This window comes from Oryzias latipes, chromosome 22 (assembly GCF_053564925.1).
Source record: "Oryzias latipes strain Hd-rR chromosome 22, Olatipes_Hd-rR_3.1".
NCBI classification, from domain to species: Eukaryota; Metazoa; Chordata; class Actinopteri; order Beloniformes; family Adrianichthyidae; genus Oryzias; species Oryzias latipes.
In genome coordinates, this window is record NC_136258.1 from 23,450,209 (window position 1) to 23,468,598 (window position 18,390).

The window sequence follows — 18,390 nt, forward strand, 5'->3', positions numbered from 1 at the left end:
AGGGATTGTTTTTTTTCCTTTGTTTTTCATTCTTTCTTTCTAAGAACACATCAATTTACTAAAGTTCCTTTATCGAGAACACCAACAAAAGTCGCTCTTTGATGTGGTTAAATTCCGAACCTATTCATTTAAATAATTTTTATTTTTTGCCAACAGCTGTCATTAACCATCCTCAGTCATTTTGCTTTTAGATACCCTGCAGATAATAAATTGGTAGCCATAAAGACAAAGTATGTCCTTTTTTTAAAGCAATTATATGAAGAGATCTTCTCCTTCCTCGTCACCAGACACTGCCCATACTTATAGGAAGTTGCTGATCCTATCCCTAGAAAATTAACATAATCACGCTAGATCATAATGGTGATAAAAAAAAATAATCTCAGCAAAAGATCTCCAGAAATGTATTTCTACACTTAACTCTCTTACCTAAATCCAATGTATGCACATTTTTGTTTATGTCTGCAGCTTATCGACTGTTCTAACTGGACTTCCTGAATAGCTCTGAAAGCATTCCAAGAGGTCACTGTGCAAAATGCAAGGTAAACATGGGACAAATCGTTGCTTATAGCATTTGAGAAACATAATTTTTTTTTAAATCATTCATACAGATGTGCTCATTCTTTTTCAACAACCCAAATCTACTTGGTAAATAAAATCACTGTAATCTGACGATCACTTGAAGTTCCTTGTAAAACCCAAAGCTCTGCTCTGAATGAGGTTCCTGTTGAGCTAAATACGACTTGTTTTGGAATGTGAGTTTGTTTACGGCCTTTAGAAAGAATTGTGACTCTGATTGCACATTGGAGTTAAGTCAAGGGATGCCTCTGTTAGCTAAACATCCTGCTACCTTGTTTTAGTGCACTATTATGTGTGGGGTTAAGTGTGTGAAAAACACAGGAAATGCACTGGGGTCATCTGCATTTCTGAGAAGAGAAAACAGGCTGACTTCCTGAACTTTAAATACTCTAAAGGATAAAGGCATGCTAGTGGGAAAAAAATCATGGTCAAAGCCTTTTTCCCCCCTGTTTCAAACAGGGACTACTTTATTTGGACTTTGGATCAATGATAAATGTTAATCTAATTTAAAAGGCAGACATGAGGACAAGTGACGTCTGTTGTTACAACACATAACATGTCTTCTCTGAATTTGAACTTTTTTATGTTCATGTCACCTAATAAAGTTTTTATTTACATCCTGTCAACATTAATGATCCTGTTAGTAAAATATGCGAAAAAACACAGTTCACCTTTGCTCTCGGACAGTCAACCTGAAAGCAGTACACAACTCAGAAAATCGAATCAAACTGTAGAGTACCCAATAACTATTGAAGTTACACGTAGGAAGGCTGTATTTACAGTGACATACATGTTTCTTACAGCTGCAGTTACAGCTATTGGCACAAGAAAGCCAGAAACATGCAAAGAAACTTTTCCCAAAACATGCCGTCACTATGACAACCAGACAAAGTAATTTAGCCTGATCTTTTGCCTTTTCACACAGCACCAAAATCCAATAGCATTTACGTCTTGTGCAACCAGGATACCATTTCACTATGCAAGTCTTTTAAGACATTTACATATAATATCCATAAATCCATTCATGGATTTTCTCAGTTACTTCAAAGACACTTTTAGTTTGGAAAGAATTTTGTCAAAGTTTATAAAGTTCAATAAAAGGAACAAACTTAAGTGTTCATTTGGCATTTCCCCCATTTTTGTGTAAAAAAATCAATTTAGAGGATATTTTCTTGCACACTTTTCAACTCAACACTTCACTTTTCTTCAAGATAAGAAGGCATGTGCTTTTTTATGTTGTCCTTCCTTTACACACTAAAACTACTTTCTGCATTTTAAGAAAAACAAAATTCACAGACAGAAATCTAATATTGTTGGCTTAAGCTACTGGAGGGGGTCTGATAGTCCCACGTGCTGCAAGTATGTGTGCATCTGCAGCTGCGCACCCGCAGCGTTTTGCAGCGAAATGTCCAGGCTTGTTTCGATAAATAAAAACCAAAGCATAAAAGACTACTTTTAAAGATAAATACACTTGAATAAAAAGGATCCACACTTCAAAGTTATTTGCTACTCCGCACGTTATCACACGGACGCTTCCCTCTTGTATCAATGCGTGATTGAAGGGAAACTTCTTCTGGGAAGTGCAGGGACTACTTTAGGTCAACTTGAACGTTATTAATCATAATGTACCGCAAAATGCTGCAAATAGATACAGTTAATCATAAAATTCGGCACGTTTAAAACACTAAAGTAACTCTACGCCAGGTATAAGTATTTTATTGCAAAAGCGATAAGTCTCTACTACGTCGCGGAAGGATCTGATTTTCTGAAGCGAGGGTCGACACATCCGCCCAGTTTTCCGATGTTTCATTCCCCCCCGAGTTAAAAATGGAGCTCGATTAAAGCAGATGGACAGCAACTTCTCCAGAAAACGTTGACGGCTACATTTGATTTCTTAAAGGGACAGTTTGAATACCGAGGACATTTCGGCGTCTTTGCCCGCACAGGATTCCTCCTCTAGTGCGAATTTCTCGGACACGTTGACGGAGCAACGCTGCACAGCGCTTTTTTCAAGTGTTGTCCTGGACCTGAAGTTTAGTTGGCGAATGGATGCTCGACAGTCAACCACAAATAACCTGCAAAGTGGTTCAGCCTACAACTATTTCCCCGTCTTTTAAGGATATTTACATTGTGTTTTTTTAATTCAATTTCTGAAAGGCAAGGATATTTGTTTGCTGGCAAGAATGACGCCGTTGGCTCGTTTGTTGTGGTCGGATTTTACTTCTTCAACTAGGGAGGATAAAATGAATCAACGATTGTCATTCCTCCTCAGCGACTAAGGCTAAGCTAGTTTTGACTTCACGGGGTCGCCTTTTAGGCATGCCTCTTCGTACAAGGTTAACCCACTCTCCCAAAAAAACGTAATTACTCTTTTGTGGAGGAAAATGGTGATTTTTGTGGTATTTTATCCCGCCGTCGCTGCGTCGTCGATGCTATTGCTAGGATTTGCATCCCCTTGAGGAAAAAAATGAGTGAAGATTCAACAAATCCCAACAACGAGTGAGTATTTTGAACACATTTATACTAAGCTTTTTTTAATGCACCTTTAATAATAGGTCCTCGCATAGCTTTACACGTTAACATACGCTTTCCAGTGCACTACTATGCGTTCCCTGTGATATTTATGAACGTGCCATATTCATCTAATTTCACCAATTTTGTTGAGTCACTGCTGTTTTTTATGCTAACAAGGATATCTTCCTGTAATATATATATATATATATATCATATAGGCAACAATGTGGTGGTGTGTTTACTTGTTTATATTCAACGTGTAAATATGTGTCAATTATCGCCACAATTTGATGATTGTGAAAGGTTAAACTGGATAAAGTAGCACTAATCCTGTTTGAATGTAATGCTAAATTACCTGTTCCGAACATTATGATCCGACGACGCTAACATTGACTGTCTGGATCTGTCTAACTGCTGTCCGCCATGATTTTCAGCATATAACCATCGGTTATAATTGTGTCGTACACGTTTCAATCGAGCCTTTCTTAAAGGAAAGACTCGGTTCTTAGAGCATTGAAAATCCGAAGATCCTTTTTTTTTTTCTCAATCGCACTCATTTACATATCACAATTTCCATTCATAAAAAAAAAAAAAAAGCTATGAACGACGCCACATTCACGCCCCAATCTCCACAGTTCCCCTGGCACGACGGTGAAAAGTGTACATGCCGTGCTTTTGTACACGTCGCGCCCATTTTTAGTCGCAGTTTGGTTTTATTTTAATGGCCCGATCCCCCGCGCGAGCGCTTGTTGACAGTCAGTGAGAAATATCTGCTTCGGGAGGTGCTGCGGTCACATGATCTCCTCCATTCATAAAGTACCTGCCTTCTCATTCACAGCACTGTACACTGGTTCGCATTGCAACGACGGCCTCATAAAGACACATTTTACAGAAATGCAAGCCAGTTGCGCAACACGACGCAATTAGATATAAACATCAAAGCAAGCGTTTATGTGATTTATTTGTTTTTTTTTTTGTACACAAGTGCGTAATTTCCACGAGATTTCTTTATGATCTTTTGAGTTATTTTCTTTGAAAATAGAAACGACAAATGCCATTTTCAGCCCTTAAGATGCACGATTCGAAAACACACCCATGTCATTCTTCCTTCCATCTTTCTGTCTTAGCTTGATTTTAACAAGAAAGCTTTTGTCCTTCAATTGCACTTATGCATTCTTTTGTAACATATGGCATGCAGCTTTTTTTAATATCAAATATTGCATTCAAAACTCTAAACCTCATCTTTCTTATTACATTCATTTGTGACATAAAATGTGTTGTGAAATATATACAAAATAAATAACTCCTTTATAAAGACTCTATGTTGAGTTGCAGGTTCACCACTACAAACAAACCTGTGTTTTTTAAGTGTGTGGGAGGGAGTCTAATATATGCCACATTTGTTCCACACTGCAATGACTACAGCAAAGATGGATTACTGATGCCAGTTTTGGTTGCCATGATTTCACAGCCTTTTCAGCAGTTGTGTGATTCATAGGAATAGAGTGAGCAGATACCACGGACAATCTGAGGCATTCTTTGCTGAGCAGCGTTTTTAAACTACTGTAAATCGTATATTTTTTGTTTCCCTAACTGTGGACAAACATGCTTGTTCTCCTTTTGTCTGCGCTCATGCATTTGGTTTGAGCATTTCCACAAGATTTTAGAGGAGATAGCCCTGAAGTGGTTTTGTCTGAATGATAGGTGGTAAGCCAAGCCGTTGTACAGACAGCACACCCTCTGCTGAGAACTTCCGACTTGGCCTTGGTGCAGTGGTGTTCACAAGGCTGAAATGACAGGAACGCACATAGAAGCCTTGTGAGATGTTGGTTTGTGTTTTGTCTGACATTTTTGTTGCTGCGGAGACAGTTATATGATTTGAGGCCTTTATGAATATCTTACAACAACTGTGACGATCTAAAGAAATAGACAAATACTATTGTTTGTTAAAGTGGTGTCTCTGAATCTCATATTTATCAGGTTTACTGCATTTTCAGTTTAGTTCCAGTTCAGTTTGTTGTTAGATCACCAGCAGCTAGTTTAGTGTTTTTGCTTTTTAAACTACCAAAGAAAAAAAAACACCATCTGAAATATGACTTCACTTCTGTTTTTGCTTAAATTCTCAAATTGAAATGTAAATGTTCACCAGTGTAATGGCTCATTCAAACACCAGCATACACCAGTAGATGAAATAACAAAGACCGGTACAAGGACCGGTATTTGGAATTGAAGACGTATACTGCATGAAACCTATGAAGCAGTGTCTAAATTGGGCAATGTGAAGGAAATCTGAATGTTCATCCGAGTTTTCCAGACTATCCTGGGCAAACGGCCGTTGGTCCATAGACAGGTTTTGAAATATTTAACGCTACCTTGAGTTTACCTCTTTGTTTCAATAATAAATATGATGAAATGTGATTTCCTCTGAACTTTATTGACAATGCACACAGGTTGCATCTTCTGCTGACTTGACTTGAACCAGTATTTTTCTATTGTTTGGTTATTTGATTGATCTGAAATCATTCCTTTCTTCGTTTTCTGTTCCTGTCTCTGCGATGAATTCAACAGCTAAGCGTTTTATCTGTCAATGTGGGTGTCTAGATCTTATCATCAGTCTGCTGCATTGTGATCCCGTTCCTCTTGCAGAACATTCCCAACACAATCCTAAAAAACAACCACCACCATGTTCTGAAACGACAAGGGGAGACATACTTCAGCTGTTAGAGCAAGTTCTTTATGGCCTGAGTAATTGCCTATATCCTGTGACCCTTATGTTAAGCTAAATAATTTCCTGGGCCTTTTTATAGATGGTATTATGTGGGGTTACTGTCAGTTGTTGGATTTGGCCTCCATGAACCTGCGTTTTTTTTTTACTTAGCCTTGTCTAAGCTACAAAAACCTTGCCTCTGACAAATTTTTTATTTAGCTTTTTATTTTCTTTTGTTGTTTATTTTAAGTGCAATAACAAATGAACACACTATTTTTTTAATGAAAAAACTAAAACTGGTGTATGGGTTTCTACAATTCTAAGATGCTTATTTGTGTTAAGTTATTTCACTCAGTCTAAAATGAAATTAAAAAAGGTTGTCCTATTACCTTCTTGTTTATTCGTCTGTTTATTTTTAGACGAGATGAATGGGTATAATTGAAGGGCGTAAGATGTCCTTTTATTTAGATTTAGCTGATCTACTGAGCCATGCATTGCATCATGGACTGCTTGATTCCCAAGGTTGAATTGTGTCTTGGATTCTGTGTATTTCAACCCCCAGCCACTTCCCTTTCACAGTTTTCATTTCCTCCTGAACTGTGTTGTAGGAGCAAGACTTAACTGGTATAAACGTCAGCTGTCTTTAAGGCTATCTTTCAATATGGTTTTCATATTTTCTTTACAAAAACTTGATGTAGATGTGTGCGATTTGTGCAGACGCAATGCCAACAATAAACCCATTGTGTGTTTGTCTGTCTATCAAAGCATCTTTACAGATGGGCTCATATTTTATTTCTTTGTTGGGGGGAGCCTTTGTATTTTTTTTGTGCCATATCTTCATGTCTCTAGGAGGTGCTTTTGGCACAGAGGGCCTGAATTGTCGATATTGTTTTCAGTTGTACTGCATGTGGGAGCATGAAGGCTGGACCTTGTTGTAAGCTGTTGGCAGCAGCTGGGCTAAGATGGTTCTTTCCTGTTAAACCACAAACATAAAAGAGCGCAGATGTAAATCCTAAACCATGGGTCTTTGAATCTTCAAGCACTTTGAAAACAGGAAGGGGTTTTTGTGTCAGCACTGCGCACATGCACGTACATATAGGCCCTCACATACACACACACACACTCATAAACAAACAGGAACACTTGTGTGTTTGTTTTTTTGGAAACACTTGGAAAGTGTGTCCATTTCTTGGTGGGAATTTGCTAGTTTTTATAAAAATGAGTATAACAACAAAAATTTTCTGCACTTTATTCAATATATATTCTGCTTTCTAAACTTCTGATCACATTTTCACTCCATTGTATATTTATTTGTAGTTTTAACAGCCCTGGCAACTGTTTCAGTTTGGTAAATGTTTCTTGATCCTTTAAGTTCTAAGCGGCATTGGTCAAGTCTAGTTCCTTATAAATAATAAACCAAGAATGTATGATTTTCTGAGCTAATTAGGTTGTTTGGCATTTGAAATGTGTGCTGCCGATTGTGTTTTGGCATTCAGGTTTGGTTTACAACTTGTTATAGCAGTTTCTCCTAAGATCCACTGGTCATTATCTGGGTTTGGTGGTTTATCTTTTCCAAGTGACTCCTGAAATGTATCAGTGGTTCTCCTGCAGCTACACAGCTGGGTCTCTGGGGACTTCTCTTACATCAAAGCAGTTAAGAGGCAGCAGCAGTCTAATTTCGTGGTTCCTCTTTTTGTAATGGCAAGCGTAAGGTTTTAATTTTCCAAATGCTTGTGGTTTAAATTAAGATCATTTCAATATGTGCCTTTTGACTGATGTCTTAGAATAGATTCTTTTCTTTCTGCTGCACTTATGAGTCTCTCATGATTTATAGAGCACAGCACAATGCTATCTAGAATGGATGGTTCTTGGAGTGGAGGCACAATTCTGTATGCAATAAAGAAGTCCGTTTTAAAAATCCGTGGCAAAAATGTCAGTTTAGTGGTCATTTCTGAAAGTATTGCTTTTTTGTGTACATTTTCTAAATTTAGCCTCAAGGATTTAATATTGAATTATCTAAATCCAGTACGAAGGAGCGTTGCTATCATGTTGAGTAGAATTGTTCTGTAGGAAGCACAGTAGCATATTTGAAGTTAATATTCGCTGTGTGGTGCAGCGGGAGAATAGTTTTTTTTTTTCCTTTCTGAGTCAGTTGGTAGCTAAACTGAATGTTCTTGTGAGGGAGATGACTCACCAGCAGCCTGAGGTGTTGAGAGGAGATAGGGCAAATTTCTCTTTCTATAGCTAACAGATTAGTTTTCACAGCAATTGATGTAAGCAGACTTGTGCTGCAGGTTTGGTGTTTCTCTTTGTCCCTTAATAATCAGTGTTTTGTCAATGGCTGACAGACGGTGCTTTTTAAAAAGTATTTTGCTCTTGAATTTATGCTGTAATTTGGACTGCATCTGTGATAGGCCATGTTGGTGTTTGTTTTGGGTATGTCTGTGCCCTTGCGTTTGCCTCTGGTTATTTAGGGGATTTGAACTGTGCCTAATTGGTCCTCTTGTTTGCACCATTTAGATTAGATTCACTGCTGGAATCGATGGCTGAGACCCAGATTGCATGTATTGCCTCAGTGAGGCATGTTCACATCAACAAAACTTGAACCACTTTGTTGGCTTATGACCTCAAGTCTTTACGTACTCGTAGTTTGAAATCGTATTCAGATTCACGTCATTTCTGGATATAGAATTAGGTTCTTTATAGTATGTACAAACATGTTTTGTCTCTTTGGGAAGTCTCGCTAAAAAAATAGCACATAGACCTTTTTTTGTGTATTAACTGATTTAAAATGTTATTTTGTTTACGACAACTTGCAGATGGCTATACATTTTTATAATAAATCACACACAAAGTAGCTTTCTATCCCATCGTTCATGTTCCCCTGACTTTACTGGTGATTGCGTTTCTTTCAGAGGATAATCTATAGTATCGGATTGGGATAAGTAGCTTGTGTTTATTTTTTTCAATGATATTTTAATGATTTTTCCCTCCCTTAGAACTACCACAAGCTAAAGAGGTTTAGTGTAGTTTGACTGAGCTTGACAGCTTTCCTCTGGTTTTGATATGAGGGAGAGACTGGGAGAAAAAAAGGGCTTGATGGAAAAAGAGATGGTTGTGGTGGTGGGAGGCTTTTCTATCCTTTTCAAATGCTAATGAAAGGAGGAATGGTTTTCCAGCTTTTAGCTTGCAGAGTGTGTCTCCCCTGCAGCATGCTCTGCTGCCTGGACATTGTGGGAGGACAAAACTCCGGGCTCGGGATCCAATAACGTGAAATTTCAGCAGAGAAGCGGCCATTGTATATGGAGAGACAGCCAGGGAGGGGCTGGGAAGGAGGGGGAGACACAGTGGAGGAAAGGGAGGGTGACTTGGCTCGAAACCAAGGCTCAGGCTACATCCTTTCTCTTCACCCCTTCCTCCTGCTCTCCTCAAGCCCCCTTCTTGTCTTTCTTGAAGAACCTATCCTCTTATAGCTACACTCCTCTGCTTCATTCCCCGTTTGGGTGGAAAGCCCATGTTAGAGACAGGAGCAAAGCATGAGGCCTGCTGGAAACCCAGTGAGCCATGGCTGGAGCAGCAGACAAACGGCCACTTTGTCCACTTAGGAAATGGTTGTTCCAGGATCCCCCTTCTCCACCACACACTGAAGCAACAGGCCTTCAGGCCTTTGGCTGCCTGTAGTGCACATGCTTCACTTCTGTTCTCTTCTCTAATGTGTGATCAGCTAGTTGTCTATATAAATCAAATAAACAAAATCCACTTTTATGGTCACTCAAAATATTTGAAAAACCTTGAGTATAATAGCTTCAGCAGCTGCTCTTGAAACTGGCTTCACATCCCACCTTTTATTTTTTTATATTTATATGTCTCTTTTTCATATTTAAAATGCATTTTTTCAATTATTCATCTAGTACAAAAATATTTTCTCACTGCATATCCACCACCTTAAGCACATTTTTACAGCTGGGAATGGATTTACAGATTTCTTAACACACTGAATGTGCTCCTTTTAACAGGATATTGTGTAATATGCTATTTTCTGTCCGCATGTTCAAATGATAGAACTAAAATTGGTCAGCTGGTTATGTTGTTACCATCCCACAATTTTTGCAGTCTGTTGTGTTAATGCACAATTGCTACGGATTTTTGCTGCACAATATTTTCTTTGTTGGTGCTATAATTAACAACATTAATGAATTCAGATCAACAATTCATCAATGCAAAATCCAGAAACATATTGTCCTCTGTGCAAAATTATTCACTTCTGTCTTCAGTTTATTGGTTTATCTCTTGTGAGCTTCTACATATGACTGCAAAACACTAAAAGTCCCACTACAATCATCTTTTGATCTATTTTAAAAGCGTTTCCAGTTATTTTTAAAATGATGATTATGCAGTTTTTAGCCAAAATAAAAGAAACTGTAATTTTCAAGGACATAGTATCTGTAGAGCATCAGTAGTTCATTAGAAATTGTTTGACGTGGAGTAAGCCCGCCCCCATTTCCCATTATTAATCTGCTTACATGCTAGCTTACCTCACAACCCCAACACAACTTTACTGGTGCAACAATAATGGCAAACAATAGTGGAGTTATCTGGCTTTACAGATTTGAGCTAGATACTGCTAGAAAAACGAAGACGTACGTGGATCTATTTGTCTGTAAGCGGATCCATAGGAATGGAGCGGAGCAGGAAGCTTATGTCCTGCTGACTGTAGCACCTACGTCACAGCTACAAACTTCTCCCAACTGATTTTTTTTTGTCTACTCCTGATTTAAAATGATTTGAATAAAGAAATACTCAGAAACACACGTTTCAAAAGAAAAATGCCACAAAAACATGTTAAAAACAACAAGACTTGATTTTCATAGGAGCAGGTCTGAAAATTGTGTACATTCTAAAATTAATAATTTCAACAACTTTGGTAGAAGTTATATCGTGAGTTAAAGTACACCCTTTTTATTGATATGTCTGCTATATTGCTGCAGATCTTTCAAAAAGACCTTTACACACACTTTTGTAGCTAGATTCTGAGAGTGCAGGCTTTTTGACTGTTCCTCTTTTCTTTACCTCGTTCCCTTCCAGACTAACTTTTCCCCACACTTGGTGCTGCTTTGTCACCCCCTCCCTGTCCTCCTCGCCTGCCGCTATCGGAAATGAAGTCAGTCATCCAGCAGAATAACTTGGAATAATTTGGAATTGGGGGCTTCTTTCTTTCTTTCTTCTCACCCCACCTCTCTCTCCTGCATGCCAGGGCCAGCTGATTTGCTTCCGCTCTCAATTGTGTCCAGTTGACTGTGTGCTCACAGCGAGGGGCGTGGAGGCCAGCCTTTGTCTTCACCATTTCACTCTGAACTTCATGTGTGTGTTTTGTTTGTGTGCTTTTGTGTTCATGTTGTGCTGAGTTATCTTCTCTGATAACAAATTTTCACTCTAAGAGAAATTTGTGAATTGATATTTAACACAATCTTTTTTGGTTGGTGAAGGGCTGGTCATGTTGATGTTTCTGGAAAATACACCGACACAACCAACTATTTTGGAGAAGGAAAATTTACATATCCATAGTCCACTTGACTTCCTCTCAGGGCCTAGACCCCTTTCCTGTGATTGTCAGGATTTCTGGCGTTTGTGGGATGGTAGGCCTGAAGGGTCAGGTCCTGGTCATTGTGCCCTGGTCATGGCTGAGCGACACCACCGCCTGCCTTCTGTTCACCCCAGGGACCCCTGCCTGACTGACAGCCCCTTCTGCACCCATCACCCGCATCCTTTATTGGACCCAAAGGAGGGTGTACCAGCAACAGAGGTTCCCTTCTGCATTGCTTGGTATAGTTCTAAATTAAAAACTTTCAAGCATGGTTGTAGTTCTCACATACTGGGACATTGCAGTTTTAGGCTGTCTGCATCTTTCTGGTTTGCAATAGGGAGACTGTTGTTGTTAAAGTTTCCTATTTATCAGTTACGTTCATGTAATTGGTAAGGTCTACATTTAAGACTAAGGGAAACTGTAGGAAAATACATTTGATTTTAGGTACTAATTAGATCTTAGTACTTTGCTTAACATAAACTTAAAGGTATTATTAGAGCTCTGTTGAAAACAACATTTTTTTTAATCTTTAGGAAGATTGGGAACAGTTTGTGTGTTTTCTCATTAGGTTTTGAGTTGTTGCCTTTTGCCAACTTTCTTTAGATCTCTCACAAAAACAAAACAGGAATTAGGGGAAGTTTATGGCATTTTATAATCAGAAACACCGGATTATAAAGCTGTGGAACTTTTTTTATGTAATGGCATCTTTAAAAAACCGAACAGCTAATCTATCTGCAAATCTCAAAAGACAAGGTTTAAGATTTTTCTTAGGTTCTCTAATCAGAATCAACCTTAATTTGTGATGTTATTATTATTAAGCACAAATAAAGCTTTGTTTTCCATTTCATGTTAACCTACCTTCATTGCATGACCAGGAAGTCTATTAAAAATACTTTGCATTGACACGTTACTTAGAAGGCTTTATTTATTTTATATTTAATTGGATATATTGTGTGACTTGAATTAAGTACCTTATAGATTATGAATCACAAGTACACTGTAAATTATTTTTGTATTAGTGAATTGAAGGCATTTATTATAAAACTGTTTTCTTATTTTTAGCCAATAAAAGGTCTGGAAATGGTTTAAATCTTTTGTCCAACCATTGCAGATAAAACACTGATACTTTTGCAGTGCTGACATTTTAAATGGCTGCCATGTCTTAAATGCTTTGTTCTAAAGAACTGGTGGCAGCAGTCATAGAACTGCTCATCATCGCATGAGTTGGAGAATAGCCAGGAAAAACCTCTAAAACATAAACTTGTTTGTTTGAAAATATTGGTGTTGTATTTTTAACTGTATTGCACATTTTCTGTTGGGATCATTGAGTTATTTACACATTCTAGATTGAACAGTTAAGAAGCATTACCATGACCTGCTTCATAGCTCCATGCATACTTGCATGCATACTCCATGCCTTTTTCCCCCTAAAGAGATATCTTCTATTGTCACTCCCTATGTCATTCTATTTAGCCTCTGTGCTCCACTGAGCGACTCAGAACTCCTCTTAGTCCTGCTTTAATTATACATTTCATTGATTAAAGTTAATTATGATTCATATTACTGCAGCTTATGCAGTTATACTGCTTTCCTATTTAAAAAAATATTTTTTTGCTTGATGCATCGATATATTCATTCAAATGTAATTATACCTAATCTGTCCTTTTTTCTCGGAACTATTTATTAACTATTTTATCAGCTCTTAATTTGCTTTTATTGACTTTTATTGCTTTACTGTACTATAACTGATGCCATTTATTTGTTGCATAGTGTTCGGTTGTTTTCCTGTATGATGGTTTTATGGCGTGGTCTGTTGGCAAAATAGTGTCTGTAAGTCATCAAAACTATTTGTATTAAATTTATTTGTTTATTTTATTTTGTTTATCCAGGCAAGGCAGATTAAGATTTTTTTTAAAAAATATTTTAACAATGGCCTGACCTGACACAATGGAAATTTCAGATCGCAATTATAGGCTTTTTGTTTTTTCACTATTTAAAATTTACAGGGCTTATGTCACTTTTTATTTTTTTATTTTCTTACATTAACTCTTTGGTTATTTGTATATTCCATTTCTTTGTTCACATCATTTACTGTATAAGAGAACTGGACCAAGCGAGTGTGACAGTTCAGTCCTCATTTTTCATGCAACCCCAGATGTCAGTAAGCAGTGATTGGTCCGAGTCAGTCTGAGTCAAGGTTTCTATGGCTACCATTCTCTCCAGTTAGGAGTGAGCATGTTAGAAGACCACAGTGGAACCTGTGAATCAAACACTTTGAACGTGCAGCGTGACACCAACTATGTTTTTTTGAGGCATCTGATTTGGTGAGTTTAAAACTTGAATAACTTGCGCGTCAGCAAAAATATATGAAAGAAGTAAGAATTAGCAAGAACATGTTAAAAAGGATATTAGAGTAAGAGTGGTTATTCTAACAAATATAGTGTCTGAGTAATAATAGCTGTTTATTTTTTAGTAGAATTCTATGGGATTTCAGCTTTTTGGGACCAGCAAGCACTTCCTATTCGGAACGCAAGAGGGTCGCTCAGTCCAGTTCTCATATACAATCAATGGTTCACACTGTAGTAAGTTGAGCAAAGATTCACTTGCAAGGAACTGAACAGCAATTGTCAGACTGCCCATTCCGTTTCCATTCTTGTTTGGTTTGGACCAGAGTTAAGGGGATTTCTTAGCCCTGTCCAAATTGTCCATAATGAAAAAAAGCTCTGACCAAATAGACCTGTGGTAAATAAACCAGTTAACCCAATTCTAGTTATATTTTCATTGTTGAAGGCAAAGTTCTTAATATCAGTTTTAACCAAAATATAATCCCATTAAAAAAATTATAGTTTGACTGCATTTTTAAAGAATAAAAATTAAGATAAAGAAATTTCGTCTCTGGCTTTAAACTAAACACTAAGAAATTGTATCAACATTTGCTAAGGGTGTGGAAGGTAGGAGATCTAGGGTTGATCTTAATTTGTTTGCTAAGAAAAGTAGCAGCAATTTAGACATGTTTTCTCTAAATGAACAACTTATACTTGATAATCTTTTCACTGTACTTTCCCTTTATTACACAGTTTTCTTGAGTAACTACAGATTTGGACATTTCTTGAGAATAATTTTACAGTAAAGTATTCATTAGTTTAACATATTTCAAGGAAAAAAATAACATTTGAAAATATCTGGGACATTTTTCAGTAAGGTTTGTTTGTCCTCTGTCTTTTAATATGTTACCAGCCATTTTTGCAAAATGCTGCCTTCAGCACACCTTGACCCTTGTCATTTCCGGTGCCCAAAGCACTGTTATCTAATCGGAGAAGCACCTAACACAAGCTGAGGGTAAGGGGGAAAAAAACGAAACGAAGACAGCTTGTGTTATCATTTAGTGACATAATGTTTATTGGATTCATCTTAAGTGTTAAATCAATGTAAATATGGAGTGGAGAAGTGTATTGCATTGTATTTATATTTTTTGAAATAGTTTGTTGGTTCTTAGTACAGTTGAGCAGCTTGAAGCATCAGATCAAATCAAAACCAAATCAACTCAAACTTTATTTATAAAGCATTTTTCCTATGAAAGCATAACAGAAAGTGCTTTACATTAAAACAAAACCACATAAATAATATAAAAACAAGCACGAAAATTAATTTAACAAGCACGAACATTAAAAGAGCCCCATACCCACCACAACCCCCCCTAATCAGGGACTCATTAGAATATACAGTACAGACCAAAAGTTTGGACATACTTCATTCAAATGAATGGGAAGGTGTGTCCAAACTTTTGGTCTGTTCTTTACTTTTTTTTTAAATTATGACATTAGATAGGTTTTAATTTCAATTTATTTTGTGTGTTTGAAAATGGCTTTTTTTTAAATATAATGTGTCAGGTATTACACAAAAAATTATCTGCACTAGATTTGGATGTTAGTAATCAGTGGTGTTACTGGTTCTCTGTTTTATTCTAGCAGGCACTGGATATCCCAGCTGTGGCTTTTTTCTGAATTTGTTGGTATGGTTTCTGCTCCGTGCTTTAATGTTCTAATTACTTCTATCTTATGTTCAAGTGAGTGATGGAAGTCAAAACATGAGATATTGGTGGGTTTCCTCCACACCTCAATGTTCAGATTACCGAATTCTTTAATATGTACAGAATAGTCCAAGAATGATAAACAGCCATCCTTGATGGATCTGTCCACTGCACTGATGTGGCTAGAAAATTCCTCCACGTCCTGGGTTTTGATTTTACCCATGTGTTACCCACATACAAGTTGCTCTGTTGGCCTGGATAACAGAATCCTGTGAAATTGTCTTGATTGTCATTTAATGGGGAAAAGCATTTAAAATGTTGTTGCATGCCAGAAACTTTTGCACATATGTTGGTTAAAAAAAAAAAAGAAATAAAAAAAATCTTGTTTAAACATTGCTGCTTGTTTTAGTAGTTTACTTATCACCAACCAGATAGGCAGAACAATGCTGCAAAGCAAAATTTGCAACATGGAATAAGCTGAGTGATAGCTGGCCCCTTATTGAAGAGTGGCTTGTTTTGCAACTTTTGCTTGCCTGATTGCCTGAGGCTTGTTTTGCCTCCATTTCAGCCTCATGATAGAACACAGAGGTGGACAGAAATGTTGCTCTGTTCTGCAACACTGCAATTCATTAAACATTGTAGCAGAGATAAGGGGTTTCATGTTGTGAATATACCGTGCAGATTGTAAAGTAAAAAAATGTTGATTACTTTTTTTATTGTTTTTTTTTTTTTTTAATTAAAGAATGTCTGCAAATCTTAAAATGACCTATGTGTCTTCCGCAGATTTGACTATAGATTATTATCCTTTCATCACAAAGAATTTGCAAGCCCTTACGCTAAGTCTGTGTAAAATCAACTTTGGGTTGTCAGATACGCTCAAAACTCTGGGCACCTTTTAGCACAAGTAACTAGGGAGGTGTAACATGTACTGAGGCCTAATGTCCTTATTTCAGTCAGTGCAGGTTTGAGTCTCAACCTGTCAGTCCTTACTGCATGTCCACCCACACCTTTCTGCCCTCACGGACTGTTAAATAAAGGCACCAGATCTCAGTAAATAAAAAGGCAAACTCAGTAACCTCAACATGACATTGCAAAAAATTATAGCATTGAAAATTCCAACAAAGTTTTGTTTGTTTGTAAGTTCTAGTCTTGCATTTCTTTAAAAATAAAAATTAATGTGTACTTAGTTTTCTTAAAACAAGTTTTCTTTCTGGCATACCTTTTTTTTTCATCTTAGAGGAAAAAAAGTTTCACAAATGAATACATAAAAGAGAAAGGAGAACGATTTGTGAGATTTTCTTCACACAACATGACACAGGCCTGTGTAAAGGTAATGCCTGGTTTGCTGACAATGATGACTCAGCCTTTGTTTCTCAGCTGGTGTGATCTGTTGGCCAAACAAGACAATTTTCATCTTGGTTCCTATGTTAATGGTTTACATACTCTTAAATGAGTCCAAGCCAAAACTGAAGTGACACATTGCAGACCCACAAGTTACACTTTTTAAATTACAACTAATGATGGTTTAACAAGCCCAATGATGGACTGGGGAACTGACTAGGGTGTACCCCGCCTTCGGCCTTCTGTAGCTGGGAAGGCTCAAGCATCCAAGTGACCCCAAACACGAATAAAGCAGGTTTAGAAAATGGATGGACGGTTACAAATAATTGTCTTATAATGTGTGGATTGCACATGTTTGTGTAAAGTTGGAAAGGACCACCAAATAAACCAAATACGAGGTAAAAAAAAATACTGTGTTTATGGATGGACATCAACACGGAAAGATAGAGTATATAAAAGACAGTTGTGTGGGCAGCAACTTCACGGCAGCAGGGCCACAACAGGAAAGTCAGGGGTGACAGAATAAACACGAGGATAAAAAACAGAAATTTTACAATTCACACACATTACACGTGCCACTCTTCTAATAGTTGAAAATATTTAGGCAAAGTCCTCGGTATCCAGGCTTCCTAAGTTGTTACCACATGAAGCATTCCATGATGCCTTTATTGTATCAGTAATTGACATTTTTTGGACTGACAGTTTCTCCTTTAGAAATATGATGATATCATATTTTTGTCTTCTAGTGTACTCTGAAGGTGGTAGCAAATAATTAGAATTCCTTGCCCCCCCCCCCCCCCCCCCCCCCAAAAGCTTTTAACTAAACCAGACTTTCTAAAACTTGTGGTAACGTTGCTATTAAAACTACAGACTACAGCTGGAGTGGACTAGCTTGTGTAGGAAGCTCAAATACTATCACTAAGGAAATGGGATAGAGTAAAACAAATAATAAGCAACAGTTGAAGTAGATCTGACATTTTCTTACCATTTTCTTACCTGGTGACCTTCAGATCTACTGAAGTCAGGGCATCAGAAATAACCGACAGCTCACTGAACCAACAGGGAGCAGTAATAGTGGGAAAGAGGTCAAAGCAAGCTGGAGACCAAGTCGTGTGCTATCTGGTTTAAAACAGCTCGCTTCAGAGGGAAAGCTGGAAATCAGCACTGGCCAAAACCTGAACTTGACCACATGGTCAGTACCCTCTGGCTGGGGTTAATATACTCGGTTTTAGACAGTTAATATCCTGTCAGTTGATCTGATGCATACAAGGGACAAATTATATTTGAAAATCAGTACTCACCAGTTTTAATCAGAAGCTGTTGTGCCTTTTAAATGTTTTGGCAAGTAGTTTAAGTCTTTTGTAAATGTTTAAAAGGTAAAAAGGAACATTTTCTTACATTGCAGAATCTTTTTAAACTAGAAATAGTTTTTCTATCTCCCATTTGAATGTACAGGTAATTTGTGCTTTACTAAAGTGACAGTTTCCTATATTAAAATCACAAAACTGCCTGTTATGTTTGGAGGTTTAGATTAGAATTTTGTTTTCTTAATTTGCTTTTATGATAATTAATATAGAAAATCCAGTATTTGTGTTATGATTGAGACTTTCGCATTTGTACGGGAAGTTCTCCATGGGG

At 37.4% G+C, this 18,390-nt stretch overlaps 1 protein-coding gene across 1 annotated transcript in view; it reads left to right on the forward strand.

Moving 5' to 3' along the window:
• The first annotated feature begins 2,350 nt into the window (after positions 1-2,350).
• The window catches only part of spred1 (sprouty related EVH1 domain containing 1), a 34,136-nt gene continuing 18,096 nt past the window's right edge, over positions 2,351-18,390 (forward strand). The window contains exon 1 of the mRNA XM_023951392.2: positions 2,351-3,075. Within this exon, the coding sequence (XP_023807160.1) occupies positions 3,044-3,075 (32 nt within the window). The 5' untranslated portion in view covers positions 2,351-3,043. The remainder of the gene's footprint in view (positions 3,076-18,390) is intronic.